This window comes from Lampris incognitus, chromosome 14 (assembly GCF_029633865.1).
Source record: "Lampris incognitus isolate fLamInc1 chromosome 14, fLamInc1.hap2, whole genome shotgun sequence".
In the NCBI taxonomy this organism is placed as follows: Eukaryota; Metazoa; Chordata; class Actinopteri; order Lampriformes; family Lampridae; genus Lampris; species Lampris incognitus.
In genome coordinates, this window is record NC_079224.1 from 8,459,305 (window position 1) to 8,476,850 (window position 17,546).

The 17,546-nt window shown below is 47.2% G+C and overlaps 1 protein-coding gene across 1 annotated transcript in view; it reads right to left on the minus strand.

Moving 5' to 3' along the window:
• LOC130123768 (PH domain leucine-rich repeat-containing protein phosphatase 1-like) overlaps positions 1-17,546 on the minus strand; it is a 73,308-nt gene that overhangs the window by 9,206 nt on the left and 46,556 nt on the right. Inside the window, 8 exon segments of the mRNA XM_056293059.1 lie at positions 1,332-1,532; positions 2,104-2,259; positions 3,058-3,153; positions 4,001-4,061; positions 5,022-5,224; positions 6,657-6,884; positions 8,626-8,746; positions 8,749-8,771. Of these exon segments, the coding sequence (XP_056149034.1) occupies positions 1,332-1,532; positions 2,104-2,259; positions 3,058-3,153; positions 4,001-4,061; positions 5,022-5,224; positions 6,657-6,884; positions 8,626-8,746; positions 8,749-8,771 (1,089 nt within the window).

The window sequence follows — 17,546 nt, forward strand, 5'->3', positions numbered from 1 at the left end:
GACAAAGATGACAAACACTAAGAGGATGAAAGACAAATGGCCGTTGTTATTATCATCACTTACTGACATTCAAAATGTCCTACACGCTATCAAACAGAGTGACAGCTGCTCATTCTGACCGCTACTGACAGACAGCTGCGGTTCTCGGTCCATACCTGCGTGATATTTTAACAGGCTCACTCTAATATCAAGTCCATGTCCAGTCACGTGTCTCATCAGACCTCTGGTGTTGATCCACTTTGCATTTGATAGTCAGGCACTGAGAGTGTTCCTCACTTCAAAACCAATTAATTTTTACAAATACGGCCAAACGCACAGCTTGGTCTGACAAAGAGGCCCTCCAACACTTCGAAGCAGTGCCTAAACGGCGTAGCGAGACTCGCCCCCTTCGCACACAGATGGGTGCCGTCTACAGCTGTAAGCTGAATTGGAGCTTGTAACTGAATGTGACAATGAGAGATTCAATAAGATGGGGTGTCTGGCGCTGGATCGGCTGGGAGAGTCTGGTCTGCTGCATCCTGTGGGCCCAGGGACCGCGGCCCTGCCGGGAGCTGCACCCGAGGAGGGAACACCGAGGGCGGCCTGACAGGATGCGGACGCGAGGCAGGCTAAGCTAACTGCTAGCCCATGCAGACCGGCAGTTCCAATAACACCGAGGGCGGTCTGGCAGCAGCCTCGCCAAGTCTTGACTGTGTTTTTGTGTTGTCGTGTGGAGTGCGGGGAGGTGTGTCGAAGGTATCTGGCTGGGAGCGCTAGCGTTGGATTGGCTAGGGGAGCCTGGTCTGCTGTGTCTGGTGGGCCCAGGGACCGCGGCCCTGCCGGGAGCTGCACCCGAGGAGGAAACACCGAGGGCACTCTGACAGGATGCGGAGGCGGGCAGGCTAAGCTAACTGCTAGCCCATACAGACCGGCAGTTCTGACAGTCATCCTGGCTGGCGTTCCTTCTCCTGGACAGTGAATTTATTTATTTTTTTATTTTGTGTTGGATATATGTGTTCTTGTAGTTTGGATATGTGTTGTGGTCTTTGTGTTGCACTGCTGTGGGCTGGGGGAAACGCTATTTCGCCTCATTTCATGTGCGCAGGTGCATGGAAATGAAATGACAAATAAATATCCCTGATTCCACCCGAAAACTGAAATAATTCTTCATCACGACACAACTCTTCACAGTGCTTGGTGGTGTTGGCGTGGTGCAGAACTGCGACACCTGGCCGTAAGAGTGAGTATGTCAACGTACGGAGCTGAGTGGGTGTGAATGATGAGTAAGACTGACTTACTGTCGGGCCGAAGATGTGAGCAAGATTTTACTTTTGGCATGAACAGCTCCTTACCTGGCTGGGAAGGTCTGCAGGTGGTTGTAGGCCATGTGCAGCACCCGGAGGTGTGTGTGTCCCGTGAGTAAGGGTACACACTTATCTGTCAGCCGGTTGTTGGTTAAGTACAGTTCCTGCAGAATGCTGTGGCTCTCCTCTGATAGGCTGGATGGCGGCAAGTGTTCCAGTTTATTGGCTGACGCATTCAGGCACCTCAAACTGGAAGGGGAATTGAAGATGAAGATTTTCTTTATTGTCTTCTAACCATAAGTGCTGTAATAACTCTAACTCCTCACATCTTTAAATAATTCATCCATCCATCATCCAAACTGCTTATCCTGCTCTCAGGGTTGCTGGAGCCTATCCCAGCAGTTACTGGGCGGCAGACGGGGAGACACCCTGGACAGGCTGCCAGTCCATCACAGGGCCCACACACACACACACCTAGGGACAATTTAGTATGGCCAATTCACCTGACCTACATGTCTTTGGACTGTGGGAGGAAACCGGAGCACCCGGAGGAAACCCACGCAGACACGGGGAGAACATGCAAACTCCACTCAGAGGACGACCCGGGACGACCCACCAAGGTTGGACTACCCCGGGGCTCGACCCCAGAACCTTCTTGCTGTGAGGCGACCGCGCTACCCACTGCGCCACCGTGCCGCCCTAAATAAATTCATTGTTGTTTTATATTTGACCATTTTGTTAATTTGTACGTAATGCGCATTATTAGATATGAATTGCTGTATGTCACTAAAATGCAAGTTGATGGGCAGGTTAATCTCACCTGTCAGCCTTGAGGAATAGGTTGCAGGGCAGCTCCGCCAGCTGATTGTGTTGTACGTCTATGATCTCCAGCAGAGGGCGCTCCACCCGTTCAGGCAGCCTCTGCAACTGGTTGTGCCCTGCGCTCAGCTTCCTCAGACTGTTGCTGCATAGCAACCTGCCGGCGCAGAGGAGCGGAGAGGGACAGAGATGGGTCAGTGCCAGAACAGCAAGGATAAGTGGACGGGTTCGACAACTCAGGGCTGAGGAACATAAGAAGCTGTTTGTCTGTGAAAGGAAGCGACAGCTCGACGGGTCGGTCGATGGACAGGCAGATAGACAAAGAAGGAAAGAGAGCATAAGAGAGAGAGAGGGAGCTGTCTCAGGCAGTGGATGGTCTCCTCGTGTCCTGAACACGGGTGGAATTTAGCATGTGGAACGGCAGACTGTGACTGAAACGTACCGGGGATGGAAATGAGAGAATAGCGTTAGAGGACGAATGGGCACAATAAGGATGTGAAAACAGAAAATAGCGGTGCCTCTAGTGGAGCCTGCAGCTGAAATTCATCATCCTGACACTCACCGGGTAAAAAATAGGTCTGCAGACAGTGAGACGACCAACAGGAGAGAGGGGACGAGAACGAGAGAGAGAGGGAGGGAGGGAGAGATAAAGAAAGAACAGATTCAGTGAACGAGAGCTGTGACGGGACGGCGCGAGAGGAGAGTAAGTGCGGGACAAAGAGAGGAGGAAGAGGAGGAGGAAGTGAGCTGCATCTCAAGCGACCTTCCGAGACATGACAAAAAGGACGAGAACGGGGTAAGGCTGCGGAGGCGACAGGTTATCGGTGATTTGTGGGACTCTGTGGGGGACATACGTACGACTGGCCGTCAAAAGGGAGGAAATAAACGATGCCGTATATTCTATTCCTGGGCCTCGTTACAAGCACAAAGCTGAGAGAGACACAAGGAGACTCACCGTGCCGGAAGCTCGGTGATGAGATTGTGACTAACATCCAGAACCTCCAGCTTCTTACTCTCACACAGCCAGTCGGGCAGGGACTCCATACAGTTCCTATGGGGGGGAGCAATGACGATGATAAATTCTGCAGTGCGCTGAAGTGAGGTGCATAATTAGAAAGTAAATACTCGTTTGAGGGGTAAATTCTACCGCGGTTCCCAATAGAGTTGCACTTTCAAAGGAAAATGTGGTAGCTTCAGTTTGGTCAAAAGTGGGATTTTGACAGTGTAGACGTGCCGTATCACATGGGATCCTGACTCTATTGTGCTGGGTTTCAGGCTAAATTAGAGACGCTAATTAAGGTAACAGCAGAATGTATTAGAATAAGAGCCCCCCCACACACACACTTGAGCTTTGTTGGCATTTTGGGGTGAAATGATAACTCCAATAATAATAATAATAATAATAATAATAAATAATAATTACAAAATAATAACAATCATTATTATCATTAATTATTAAGTATTATTATTACAATACTGGATAATGAATATTACTCAGAGTTTTATTTTTGGCCTGATCATCATTAAAGTAAGTGTTTTGTTGTAATTAACGGTTTAAAGGGACATAAAATGCCAGTCACTGCCCTTGGCGTTGGTGTTTTTCTATTTACCACACAAAGATCACGTACAGTAGCTTCCATACGAAGCCAGAGGTCATAGGTTAAGTTAGGGGTCAGAATTAATAGGGCTTAAGGATCACCTTGCACTACACCATCGCCGCATCTCACATAATCACCACAATCTGGAAGACACAACTTTTAAGCTGCATGTTCCTCCCTTTTCAGTGGCACTGACGTGACGTCTGTGAGCTTTTACTCCGTTCTTTCTCAGATTCAAATTAGGGCTAAACTCTTCTGTGTGTGTGTGTGTGTGTGTGGGTGGGTGGGGAAATTGTGTACCTGGAGATGTCCATGTAGCTCAGATTGGATGGTACAGGACTCACAATCAGCTGCTGCAGCACTGCAGAGAAGAACACAAAACATTACCCCGACATTAGAAAAAGAGAAAGAGTGGGGTGTCTGGGTAGCGTGGCGGTCTACTCTGTTGCCTACCAACATGGGGATCGCGGATTCGAATCCCCGTGTTACCTCTGGCTGTTGTTAAAAGAAACAATTGGCCGTGTCTGCGGGTGGGAAGCCAGATACGGGTATGTGTTCTTGTTTGCCGCACTAGCGCCTCCTCTGGTCAGTCGGGGCGCCTGTTCAGGGGGGAGGGGGAACTGGGGGGAATAGCATGATCCTCCCACGCACTAGGGGTTCCAGTATCTGGGGGGTCTTGTTCACGGGTGAGGGTAGGATGGAGCGGGAGATTGACAGGCGGATTGGTGCAGCACCAGCAGTAATGCAGGCGTTGTACCGGACCGTTGTGGTGAAGAGGGAGCTGAGCCGGAGGGCAAAGCTCTCAATTTCAGAATCAGAATCAAAAATCACTTGGGAGTCCGGGTAGCGTAGCGGTCTATTCCGTTGCCTGCCAACACGGGTATCGCCGGTTCAAATCCCCCCCAAAAAAGGAAGAAAAACAGGAAGAAAGAGTGGACATACTGCATGACCAGGGCAGATAACCACGAGAGCTCTCAGCAGAGCGGCGTCCGGGAACGGCAACGACTACGTAGTAAGAAAGATGAATGCAAGGGGGAAATACAGACAATCTGCTGATGCGACGAGGGCGATGAAGGCACAAGATGAAGAAAAATAGGCGGCATCTTAGTTAGCAGGGGTGAGGTGAGGCAGGAGTGATGTGTGGAGCGGGCGATACTGAGCTACGCGAAGGGATCTGGTTTCACTAACAAAAAACAAAACAACATGACAGCAACTCTGAGGACGGAGAAGGATTTGCCCTCCTTCATCAATATTCCCCTAATGTGCATTTTCACCATATGTGACCCCCACCCCCCCCGCCCCTCCTGAAAAGCTAACCCACCGTTGTTGGAGGCGTAGATGCCTTTGAGCAGGCAGCCCTTGGCCTTGAGGCTGGAGATGCTGTTCCGCTCGCAGTGAAGCACCTCCAGCCGGGGGAAGAGGGAGGCGTCCAGCTCCTCCAGCCGGTTGTCCCTGACGTCCAGCTGGGTCACGTGTCTCAGCAGGTCCGGCTCGTCCGGCACCACACTGGAGATCTTGTTCAACCTGACATGGGGGAGCAGGGGGGGGAGGGGGGAGGAAAACACTTACTCTCTACCGTGCAGAAGAGCTGCTGGCTGGCTGTGGCGTTTCCTCTATAAGAACGTGTCTTTGTGGCGCGTTATCGAACTTACGGAGTTTTCTTTTTTTGTTTGACCTGACGGTTTATCAGTGGTGATACGATGGTGAGAAATTAGGGTTTTGTATTTTGCTCGGCTTAAAGCGAGGGTCGCTGATTAGTTTCGCCAGGGAAATATTGATCGGTCTGTCACTGACACGTGAATCTCATTCATCCACCCATCATCCAAACCACTTGCCCTTCGTCAGGGTCGCGGCGATGCTGGAGCCTATCCCAGCAGTCATTGGGCGGCAGGTGGGGAGACACCCTGGACAGGCTGCCAGACCATCACAGGGACCCCCCACACACACACATTTGCACCTAGGGACAATTTAGTACGGCCGAGTCACCTGACCTACATGTCTTTGGACTGTGGGAGGAAACCGGAGCACCCGGAGCAAATCCACGCAGACACGGGGACAACATGCAAACTCCACACAGAGGACGACCCGGGACGACCCCCACGGTTGGACTACCCCGGGACTCGAACCCAGGACCTTCTCGCTGCGAGGCGACCGTGCTAACCACTGCACCACCGTGCCGCCCCAAGTAAATCTCAAATACCTTAAAATAAATAAGTGCTAGGACATTTTACCCTATAATAATAATAATAATAATAAATAATCATAATCTACTACTACTACTTTCGGCTGCCCCCGTTAGGGGTCGCCACAGCGGATCATCCGTTTCCATTTCTTAATAATAGATAATCATAATCATAATAATATGTTTTATTTGTACAGCACCTTCACCGTCAGAGACCCCCATGTCGCATAAAATGAGTGCCGGTGGCTTTACCACTTTGGCTCTTATTGACTGAACTGTCAAGTTCTCACTGATTTGAAGACTAGTTTATTTTCATGTCTCCTTTCTTGTCCGCCTGTCTGTCTTGTCATGTCTCACAGCTGCGAATACGAGAAAAGAACAGGATCACACTGTCATTAAGGCTGCCAGGTGGTCTTTGCCCCGGTCTTTGACAACACGGTGCTGAGGTGTTTCAGCCACCCTGTCTAACTAATGTGAGAGAGAGAGTGATGTATTAACTGAGGAATAATGCAAGTCACCCCGGCCCTGCACTTTCCCAAACTCCGAGAGTCCAGCCGACGAAGCCGCGGCGGGCAAATCATTTCCTGACTTCGTGCTGACAGGCTATTTGGCTGTCAGTGGTTTCCTCTCGGTGTTTTTGTTTGGGTCATCAGAGGGGATAACACGTGTAACAGACTTCATTGCTTTCGGAAGTACAGACGCTCGGTGTCGGGAGAGAAACCCCCACCCGCCCATACCCATCCACCCGCCCGCACCACAAACAACACCTCCTACCGCAGATCTATGTGTCTGACGCGGAGCAGCCGGAAGTTCTGCAGGGTGAGCGTGTCCAGGCTGTTGCCGGCCATGCACAGCTTCTCCATGGAGGCCAGCCTCTCCAGCACCTGGGGCACGTGGGTGAACTGGTTGAAGGAGAGGCCCAGGTAGCTTAGCCTCTGGAGGGCGCCCAGCTCGCTTGGCAGGTTATCCAGGCGGTTGCCATCCAGCAGGAACGTCTGCAAACTTGGGAGGAGGCAGAGTTGATCAGCGGAAGTTACACCGAGAGCCTTTATTTTATCTTATATCATCAACAGAAAAAATGATTCGGTGTTTGGCACTTTTCCCTATTACAATTGATCATTTCATTTAGCAGACGCCTTTATCCAAAGCGACGTACATCTGAGAGTTAATACAACACAAAGCAAGGATCTGGTCTGTGAGCAAGTAACTCAGGTCGGTGCCTATTCACACCTACTGGGTTCCTCCGGGATACACACCGATTTGCTCATTAAAGATCATTCACTTTTTTAGGTCCTGGATCTGTGACCAGCAGATGGCAATAATAGCAAAAAAAGGACTGACAGGCCACTTCAGGAACGTTCAAAGGCATCCCACATCACTGCTGCAGATGAAATGGGGGAAAGCAGAGAGAGCATCCTCCTTTCTCACCCCTTCTGTGTGCATCTCTATTCGCCATCACATGTGCCTCAACGAAGAGCAATCCGCCCTCTCTTAAGTTCTAACCCGTACGCCTCTGGTCTCTTAGCATATGTCCTGTGACTGATCTGAAGCAGATATCCCGTCATCAAACCAGATCCCAAATTGAGCACAATCCTGACCTGAGACTTTCCTGTCAAGCCAACATCTATAAGACCTTAACCTGCTGCCTAAAGGACTCCCTTCAGCTGTAATACCAGGGTAGATACTTCAAATTCTTATAAAACTACCTTGCGTTCTTTTTTTTGGGGGGGGGGGGGGATCCCCCCCCCTTTTTCTTCCTAATTGTATCTGGCCAATTACCCCACTCTCCGACCCGTCCCAGTCACTGCTCCACCCCCTCTGCCGATCTGGGGAGGGCTGCAGACTACCCACATGCTTCCTCCGATACATGTGGAGTCGCCAGCCGCTTCTTTTCACCTGACAGTGAAAAGTTTCGCCAGGGGAACGTAGCGTGTGGGAGGATCACGCTATTTCCCCCCCAGTTCCCCCCTGCCCCCCCAACAGGCGCCCCGACCGACCAGAGGAGGTGCTAGTGCAGCGACCAGGACACATACCCACATCCCGGCTTCCCACCCGCAGACACAGCCAATCGTGTCTGTAGGGACACCCGACCAAGCCGGAGGTAACACGGGGATTCGAACCAGCGATCCCCGTGTTGGTAGGCAACAGAATAGACCACCGCGCCACCCGGATGCCCCTACCTTGCTCTCTCAACCACTGCTTCAAGCTGTGGCTAATTATGGATGAACTATCAGAGCGGGGGTTAATGATGCATTGTACTTTAAGTTACCCTTCTAGCAATTAGCCGATATTCTCATCCAGGACCAACACGATGTTAGCAAATCAATAAGATAAAAGAAGGGCAAGCGTCCTCAAAATGAATTAATAATCCATATTGGTTTCCAATGATAAAGAGAGAGAAAGCACAAAGGACATATAAAACCAACAGCGTGTAGAGGAATATGTCAAAACTGTTTCTGTGTCACTGAGATTGTTCTGAGATCGTTCAGCCGTTGCAAATGTTAACATAATGACTATTGGCTTTTTGGGTTTAAAACCAGTTTTGTGAAACGTTTTTACACTGAGATCTAAATGCAGCAGCACATGTATGCTAGTTAGAAATGTGCTACTGTTTTTACAGAACCAGTGGTTTCCATGTTGCACAGTAAAAATATGTTAATTATTGAAAAGCCCCAAGCAGAATTTAAATACCATGTGAAAGGACAGGCACGTTTGAGTTCTATGTAAATGTATGGTTGCTCACTTGGTCATGCCTCCAACAGAGCTGGGGATGGAGGCCAGGTAGTTACAGCTGAGGTTGACCTCCGTCAGGGTGGAGATATCACAAATCACCATTGGGAACTGGCCCAGGTGGTTATTGGACAGTTGAGGCTACGTAGACGAGAGAACCTGAGAAGAGAAGAGGATCAGGAATCAGGATCAGGGACAGTTTATTGTCATTTCTTTCATGTATTTGTGTACACAAAAGAAACAAAATTCCGTTTCCCCCAGTCCACAGCAGGGCGACACAAAAAGACAAAAACACACGTCCCAAATTTCCCAAAGACGACACCACCAAACGCATACAAAAACAGAGAACAAAGCAAAAAAACAAAAACAAAACACAAACAGTTAACAAAACAGTCCACTCAGTGCAACACAGTCCAAAAAGTCCACGGTGCAGAGAAGGAGCGCCAGCCAGGATGACTGTCGGAACTTCCAGTCTGCATGAGCTAGCAGTTAGCTTAGCCTGCCCCGCTTCCGCGTCCTGTCAGACCGCCCTCGGTGTTTCCTCCTCGGGCACAGCTCCAGGCAGGGCCGTGGTCCCTGGGCCAACAGGATGCAACAGACCAAGGTCTCCCAGCTGATCCAGCGCCAGCTCTCCCAGCCATCAAACGAAGACAAAACAAACTTAGACGTAGACGTGGACAAAGACACTGCTATGGACGGTACCGGGGTGAGGCCGCCGCAAACTTAAGTTAGCGCCGTCATCTTCCCACAACGGAAGCGAAGCGAAATGAAGAGAAGAGAAGAGAAGAGAAGAGAAGAGAAGAGAAGAGAAGAGAAGAGAAGAGAAGAGAAGAGAAGAGAAGAGAAGAGAAGAAGAGAGAAGAGAAGAGAAGAGAAGAGAAGAGAAGAGAAGAGAAGAGAAGAGAAGAGAAGAGAAGAGAAGAGAAGAGAAGAGAAGAGTTTTAAAACTCCCCAAATATAAGAAACAAACCCATAATGGTGGCTTTATGCACTGTACCTATCCTTTTAGCTGCTGCTATAATATGTGGTACTGCATAGCAGATATATGCTTTTTAGGGCTGAACCTGAAACACACTCATCAAACCCATGAGCAAAAGCTTCCACAGTAGTAGGAACAAGCCTTCGTGTTTTGACTGTTGAGCAAACAAGCTCAGCTTCGGTGGCCATGTTGTTCATTGACACACCAGTGGCCAGTGACATTTGGCTTGTCCCATGGTACAGCAGTGACCTTCTAGAGGTCAGCCCCCGAAGGGGAGGGAACCACAGGAAAGAAGGGAGGGGGAAGGGAAAGGACTTGTGTTCTCTCTCTCTCTCTCTCTCTCTCTCTCTCTCTCTCTCTCTCTCTCTCTCTCTCTCTCTCTCTCTCTCTCTCTCTCTCTCTCTCTCTCTCTCTCTCCTCGTCTCTCTCTCTCTCTCGCTCTCTCTCTCTCTCTCGCTCTCTCTCGCCACCTACCACATGCTGACTGGCTGGAGGTGAGATTGGCACCATATTAAAAGGCAGTGGCTTAAAACAAGGCTGATGTAGCCACACAGACAGGCAATACGCTGCACCCACACTCACACAACCACACACATTCATAGGAACAACCTTACACTGACACCCCCCATACATACATACACACACACACACATATGCACATGCGAGTGAACATGGTACCCATACTAAATCACAGTGATGGAGAAATAGGTGACCCAGAAATCAGGGCTATTGATCTGGGTGGGAAAAGTACTAGTAGCTGACGGCTCCTCCAAAGGGAAGTGGAAAGTTGCCAGGGGCAGACAGGATGACGGGACAGTCCAGGTCCAGCCCAGGACCGCGTCAACCCTCTACTCAACTCTTTGACTCAGCACTAAGATTTAAAACAAAAAAAAAAGTCAAAGCAGTGGTGAAAGATGGCTTTCTTGAACTCTATTTTTCCCCCTTTTTCTCCCCAACTACTCCACTCTTCCGAGCCATCCTGGTCGCTGCTCTACCCCCTCTGCCAATCTGAGGAGGGGCGACTACCACACACGCCTCCTCCGATATGCATGGAGTCACCCAGCCACTTCTTTTCACCTGACAATGAGGAGTTTCGCCAGGGGGACATAGCGCGTGGGAGGATCACGCAGGTGCTCCCGACCGACCAGAGGAGGCGCTAGTGCAGCGACCAGGACACATACCCACATCCGGCCTTCCCACCCGCAGACACGGCCCAATTGTTTCTGTAGGGATGCCCGACCAAGCCGGAGGTAACACGGGGATTCGAACCGGCGATCCCCGTGTTGGTAGGCAACAAAATAGACCGCTCCACTACGCAGACGCCCTTCAACTCTATTATTTTAGCATATTTAAAAATAACACTTCTCATTTCAAGACCTGGAGGAAGTTATTCACGCCTGTATCTCTTTTAGCCTAGAACATTGCAATTCCTTGTGTTTAGGTATAAGGCAGTAGTCCCGGATGCATCAATTTAACTATTTCAGACACACAGGTCCATATCAGTATAGAAATAATAAATACAAGAACAACCTAAAGATATAATCACTGCAGTTCACAAATCCACAGTGATTAAAAATGCATACTTTCCAGTTTTCCAAAAACAAGAGTACCTCGTGTCACTTTTTGTAGGCTTAGTTAAGGCCATTATGATCACATTTTTTGAATCAATAAATCGACACATAAATTTGCACGTAAAATTCCTCAATACAGCATGAAAGGTGGGAACGTTACTAGTCACAAACTCCCCCCATGGGTACAGAACTGGGCACTCAGGCCTGACCGGCACCAGGAAACGTGAGCAGGTTGCTGCCTGTACTTACTTCCCTCCATTGGGTCCCAATGTGCTTCAGAATCGATTGAGATCCTGTTGTTTTGTTTTGTGAACCTTTCTCAATAGTCTGGTCCCAAGCTACATTTCAACTGGCCACAAGGCTCTTAGGCGCCAAAGGTCCCCTGACCACGGGCTCCTGGCAGTTCCAGAGTCCAAGCTTAAGCTTCACAGTGACCACTTTTGCGGTTGTGGCCCATAAACTCTGGAACAGCCCTTTCCTTTCCTATCAAGGATGTCCAATATCATTCTCCGAAATGTTAGAGAATGACGAACGTCTGGGACATCCTGTTATCCATTGCCCATCTATTTTGAGTATTTGATTCATTATCAATTCATTATCAAATACCCCTAGAACTCCTTCCCTAGAATCCCTTAGATTCCTAGAATCCCCTGGATTCCTAAAATTCCCTAGAGTTCCGTCCAGAGGGTTAGTGGTTATGTCAGGAAGGGCGCCTGACATGAAATTTTGCCAAATCAGGATGCGGATGCGGATTGACAAGACCAAACTGGATCAGTCGAGGCCCACGTTCACAACAGCTGCCATTGGTGCTGTGCCCTCACATGGTGCCAGTGGAAACAATAAAATCCACTGTGAGCAACCCCTGAGAAACAGGGAACATGCCGAAAGACGAAGAAGAAGATAATTTCCCTAGAATTTTATATAACTCTGTTTGCTGCCATTTTATCAGTCGCTGTCTTTAATCTTCACCCACTTGCACACACCTATTCTCTGCCTCCATGTGCAAGTCTCGCTTACTGCTCTCCCCCCTCCAACCTCCTTCATAATTTCTTGAACCACAATAAATATGTAATATCTGAACAGGGCAGTAAGGTTCAATCATATGCATGAAACCTGAGCTCGTCCTGTCAGTGGCTGGTGGCCTGCTTCACAGAGGGGGATGCTGGGGAAGCCAGGCGTGTGGCAGAGGGAAAGGCTGCCATCCCAGACAACCTGACTATCCATATCTGATAAGACTCATAACCCATCAGATGAATATCTGGCCAGAGATAAACGAAGGGGAGTGGGAGAGAAAGCCAAAGGGAAGAAAGAGCCAAAGGAAGTGAAGGGGGCGGGTAGACAAAATCCCGGTCTACCTGGAAAAATACAAAGCGCTATGACCTAATGTAAGAGGGAGGACTGGCTCGTATTGACACAAACATAACTCACACAACCACACTCGGCAAAACACCGGGCAGCCGTAGACACCCAAATTCACGGGGGCTGTGGCGGCAAATATACACAGATGCATTTGTATTCTGTCACTGACCAGATCTGTTATGACTTTGGTCTCAGAGACCAGTTGGGTCAAGTTTGAGGACCGTGTAGCCGTGGGTAACATGTTAGAATCAAAATCCATTTTTAGGCTCACTTTTTTCCCTTCCGACCTTTTCTGTCATACAGAATCCGATGCCGGTGGGGCAGCTCATGCTTGGCAACAAACGCTAACTCGCTTGGCAAGCAAAGGTGCTTTGCCCTGTGGTGCTGGACTTTCACATTAAAAACAAAACCACTCTATACCATTCAAAATTTATGATTCGAACCGTGGGGACCAACTTTAGGTAATGTCTTTTCCACACCAGCTATTACTCCATTTATTAGCAAATGGTGAGGCATTAAAACCGTCATGGCAGAGCCTCATAGACTCTGTAAATGACTTTCTGTTCCTCCGCTGTATTCACAAGCTGGCAAACACACACACACACACACACACAAAAGCAAAACAACACACTTACATAAACACAAACACACAGTACATGCACAAACTCCGAGCATTAACTCCTGTCACTGCACTTAAGACGAAAACAGAGAGTCACTGTACCAAGAACTCAGAATGCACTGACCCCAAATCTGTAGCTGCAGCAGCTCTTTCACTGACTCACAAACAAGCCTGCATTCTCCATCTCTCTGTCCCGCTCTCTCTCTCTCTCTCTCTCTCTCTCTCTCTCTCTCTCTCTCTCTCTCTCTCTCTCTCTCTCTCTCTCTCTCTCTCTCTCTCTCTCTCTCTCTCTCTCTCTCTCTCCTCTCTCTCTCTCTCCTCTCTCTCTCTCTCTCTCCTCTCTCTCTCTCTCTCTCTCTCTCTCTCTCTCTCTCTCTCTCACATAGTGAATAATCTTCTGACAGGAATCTTGAGAAGGAAAGGCTAAGACAAGGCTATAATTGCCCCCCCACCCCACCCCACCCCACACACACACATATCCTGGCCATGGGCTTTAATCTGGGACCATAATACGCATGCAGCAGATGGTGCCTACAGAGAGTGAGTTAGAAAGCCAGGCATATTAAAAGCTTCCCCGCAGAAACATGCACCCTTCTGGGGTCTGGTCAGACAGCGGATTCTTTGGTCCAGCCTGGTGATGTCTGCTATGGCCCTAGATGGCCTCTTTAGGGATCTACATGACTAGTAGGGTGCAGAGGTCTGTTTGGGTGTTAAACTAAGGGCTATGGCTTATAGATCGAAGACCATTGCATCACTGTCCTAGTCATCCTGGCCTGGTCATGGGAAACTGCTATTTTTTAACGTAAGCCCCATTAGGAGTCAAAATGAGTGATGGGTACAAGAATCTTTTAAATTGATTCAGTATTGACCAAGCTAGATTCAGTCGGCTGTGGCGCACCAAACCGCAATGTAATGCTTCACCAAGTATTGTCCACTAGAAGGACTCGTTTTTTTTGCACTAACAGGATCGGGATGTTATAGGAAGTGTCTGAAAACACCTTAAAAAGATAATTCCAGTGTAGTCAGTCAGGTAGACTTCTTTTTTTAACACAAGGTTTATTTTCAAATTTAAATACAAACCAATCAAATAATGGACCCACAACTACTGCACACCCACCCTCCCCACAGACCCATACAAAATCCCCCACCACTTCACCACCCTGCCTGACATGCCACCCGAAACAACATGAATTCAATTAAACCGCAACAAAAACTAACAAAGTAAACAAGTAACAACCACAAATTAAATGAACAGAAGAAAAGCGAAAATTAACTAAAAGAAGAAGTAGATAAATAAGCCAAAGGGGAAAAGGAGAATAGAAGAGAGAAGGTTGAGATTTAGATTGTAAACCTATCAACCCCAGCCACCAACCGAGCAAGTCTAAAAAGGGCTACCATGCCGAGTGGAATTTGGATATAGATCCTCTCAAGGTATATGTGATCTTTTCTATTTTCAATGATTGCATAACCGCTGCAATCCAACGTGCAAAAGGAGGAGGGGAAGCCACCTTCCATTCGAATAGTATCAATCTCCTCGCTAACAGAGTGGTGTAGGCCAACAGGTCTGCCTGAGTAGCATTTACATGTGCATCAGCTGGAATGACCCCAAAGACGGCACTCAGAGAAAGTTCAAGTGTGAAACGTAAAACAGTGGCCAAGGCCTCAAAGATAGAATACTGGAACTGAGTTAGTTTTGGGCAGGACCAGAACATATGTAAGAGACTGGCAGTGGATTGCCTGCACCTGTTACATGTTGGGCTTACATCTAGGTAAATTTTAGCCAATTTCTCTTTGCACCAATGAAGGCAGTGCACTACTTTGAAATGGATTACGCCATGTCTTGTAAATATAGAAAGAAAGAAAGAAAGAAAGAAAGAAAGAAAGAAAGAAAGAAAGAAAGAAAGAAAGAAAGAAAGAAAGAAAGAAAGAAAGAAAGAAAGAAAAGAAAGAAAGAAAGAAAGAAAGAAAGAAAGAAAGAAAGAAAGAAAGAAAGAAAGAAAGAAAGAAAGCTACATTATTTTGTCGTTGTAGGTTACAATTAAATTTTATATCTGCATTTAACCCATCCTATTGTATAGCAGCAGTGGCAGCTGCAGCGCCCAGGGACCAACTCCAGTTCTTTTTCCTATTGGCTTGGTCAGGAGCACAGGCATTAACCCTAACATGCATGTCTTTTTGACGGTGGGAGGAAACCGGAACACCCGAAGGAAACCCACACAGACTTAGGAAGAACATGCAAACTCCACACAGAAATGGCCTGGGATGGCCTGGGGTTCAAACCCAGGACCTTCTTACTGTGAGGCAACAGTGCTAACCACTGGATCACCGTGCTGCCCAGAGGCATGTATCCTCTTATTTACTAGATCCCGTTTCCTCTGGAATGGATGTTTCCACATCACTCTCCCATTGATTTTTTGGGGGCTCAAGTGATATTTGGCCACAAGTATCAATTGCATATTAAAATTTACTGATATACCCTTTTTCAGCGGGATTAATTTCAAGAATGTGGTCCAACTGGGTTTTTGGAGGCAGAAGTGGGAAACGATTAAATTTAGATCGAGTGAAATCACGAATCTGCAAATATCTAAAAAAGTGACTTCAAGTAAATTAAACTTCTCAGACAGCTGATCGAAACACGCAAAAGAATCATCAATAAATAGGTCCTCAAAAGTGAATATTCCACGGAGTCTCCAAAGCTCAAAGGCTCCATCAGAAATAGAGTGGACGAAAGACAGATTTTTTGTAATAAGGGTATCAATAGGGAGAGCTTTAAATATGAAAGGCTGTCTAAATTGTTTCCAAATCCATTCCAAATAAATGATGAAATAAATGTATGTAGCGAAGAGAATAATTTTTTTTTAATATAAACTGATACAGATTGAAAGAGGTATAACAATTTGGGTAAGATATTAATTTTAACTGCATTAATACGACCTGCGAGAAATAGAGGGAGCTCAGACCAGCGCTCCAGATCAAGTTTAGTATGGCCTAGCAGTTAGAAAGTTACGTTAAAAAGATCATTATATCCCTGTGTTACTACAATGCCAAAATAAGTAAATTTGTTAGGTGAAATCTTGAACGGGAGGGAGCTAAGCTGACATCTATCTGCAACAGAGTTAATCGGGATTAGTTCACTTTTATATAAATTGAGTTTATATCTGGAAAAAATTCCAAATCCCTAAATAATGTTAAGATATTAGCGATACAGATTAAGCAGTCAGATACAAAAACCAACAGCTCATCAGCAAGAAGTGATACCTTATGTCCTTGGTCTCTATGAATACCACGGATGGTGTGGTTGCTACACAGGGTTGTGGCCAGAGGTTCTATTGCTATTGCAAAGAGCAGGGGGCTTAAAGGGCACCCCTATCTGTTCTTCTGCATAACTGGAAAGAGGAAGAGCTTATATCATTTGTAGGTATTGAGGCCTTCGGGAACGAGTACAATAATCTGACCCAGAATATAAGATTATCGACAAAACCAAATTTCCGCAAAGTAAAAACAAAAAGTAGTCCCAGTCCACCCGGTCGAAAGCCTTTTCCGCGTCAAATGGTACCACCACTTCTGAGGTATGAGGAGGCTTAATGTTAAAAAGATGACGAAGATTAAAAAAAAGAATGAAACCCAGTCTGGTCTGGGGAAATTATAACTGGAAGCACTGTCCTCTAAACGATGAGCAAAGGCTTTAGCCAGTATCTTCACATGAGTAATAAGCAGCACCCTTCTTGAGCAATATACAAATTGGGGCCTCATTTAATGATTGAGGGAGAGACTGAGCACTGAATGATTCGCCAAAAATTTCGGCCAATAATGGGAGAAGAAGCTTTGAAATGTCTTATGAAATTTGGTTGGGAAACCGTCTGGCTCCAGAGACTTGCCATCTGCAATGGCTCCAATTGCTTGCATTATTTCAATTTCAGAAATGGGCTCCTCAAGTCTGTCTTTAACATTCACATCAATGGAGGGGATTTCAAGTTTTTGGATGAAAAAAAAAAGAATCCATTAATGATGGATCTTCAGGGGGTCAGAAGCATAAAGTTTTGAATAAAAATTATGAAATTTATATTTTATTTCGTCATGGTCAGTTGTGGCTATACCCAAGGGAGTATGAATTTCTGCTACGGTTTGACGAGCTGATGCTTGGCGAAGCTGATGTGCAAGAATTGTACAGTATTTCTCCCCCTGTCAGGCGCGGATCTACGGGGTGGCAAGGGGTGGCAGCTGCCACCCCTGTTGCCACCCCATTTATAAATCAGATAATATGTTTTTAAGTATATTTTATGTACATGCATGGTGAAGGTCAATGAGACCCGCACCAAACTCATCTCAAACAGTAGAGAACAAAATATATTCGATGAAATCCGAGTTTGAATAATAATACGTTTAGAATAATGTCCATTGCCCCC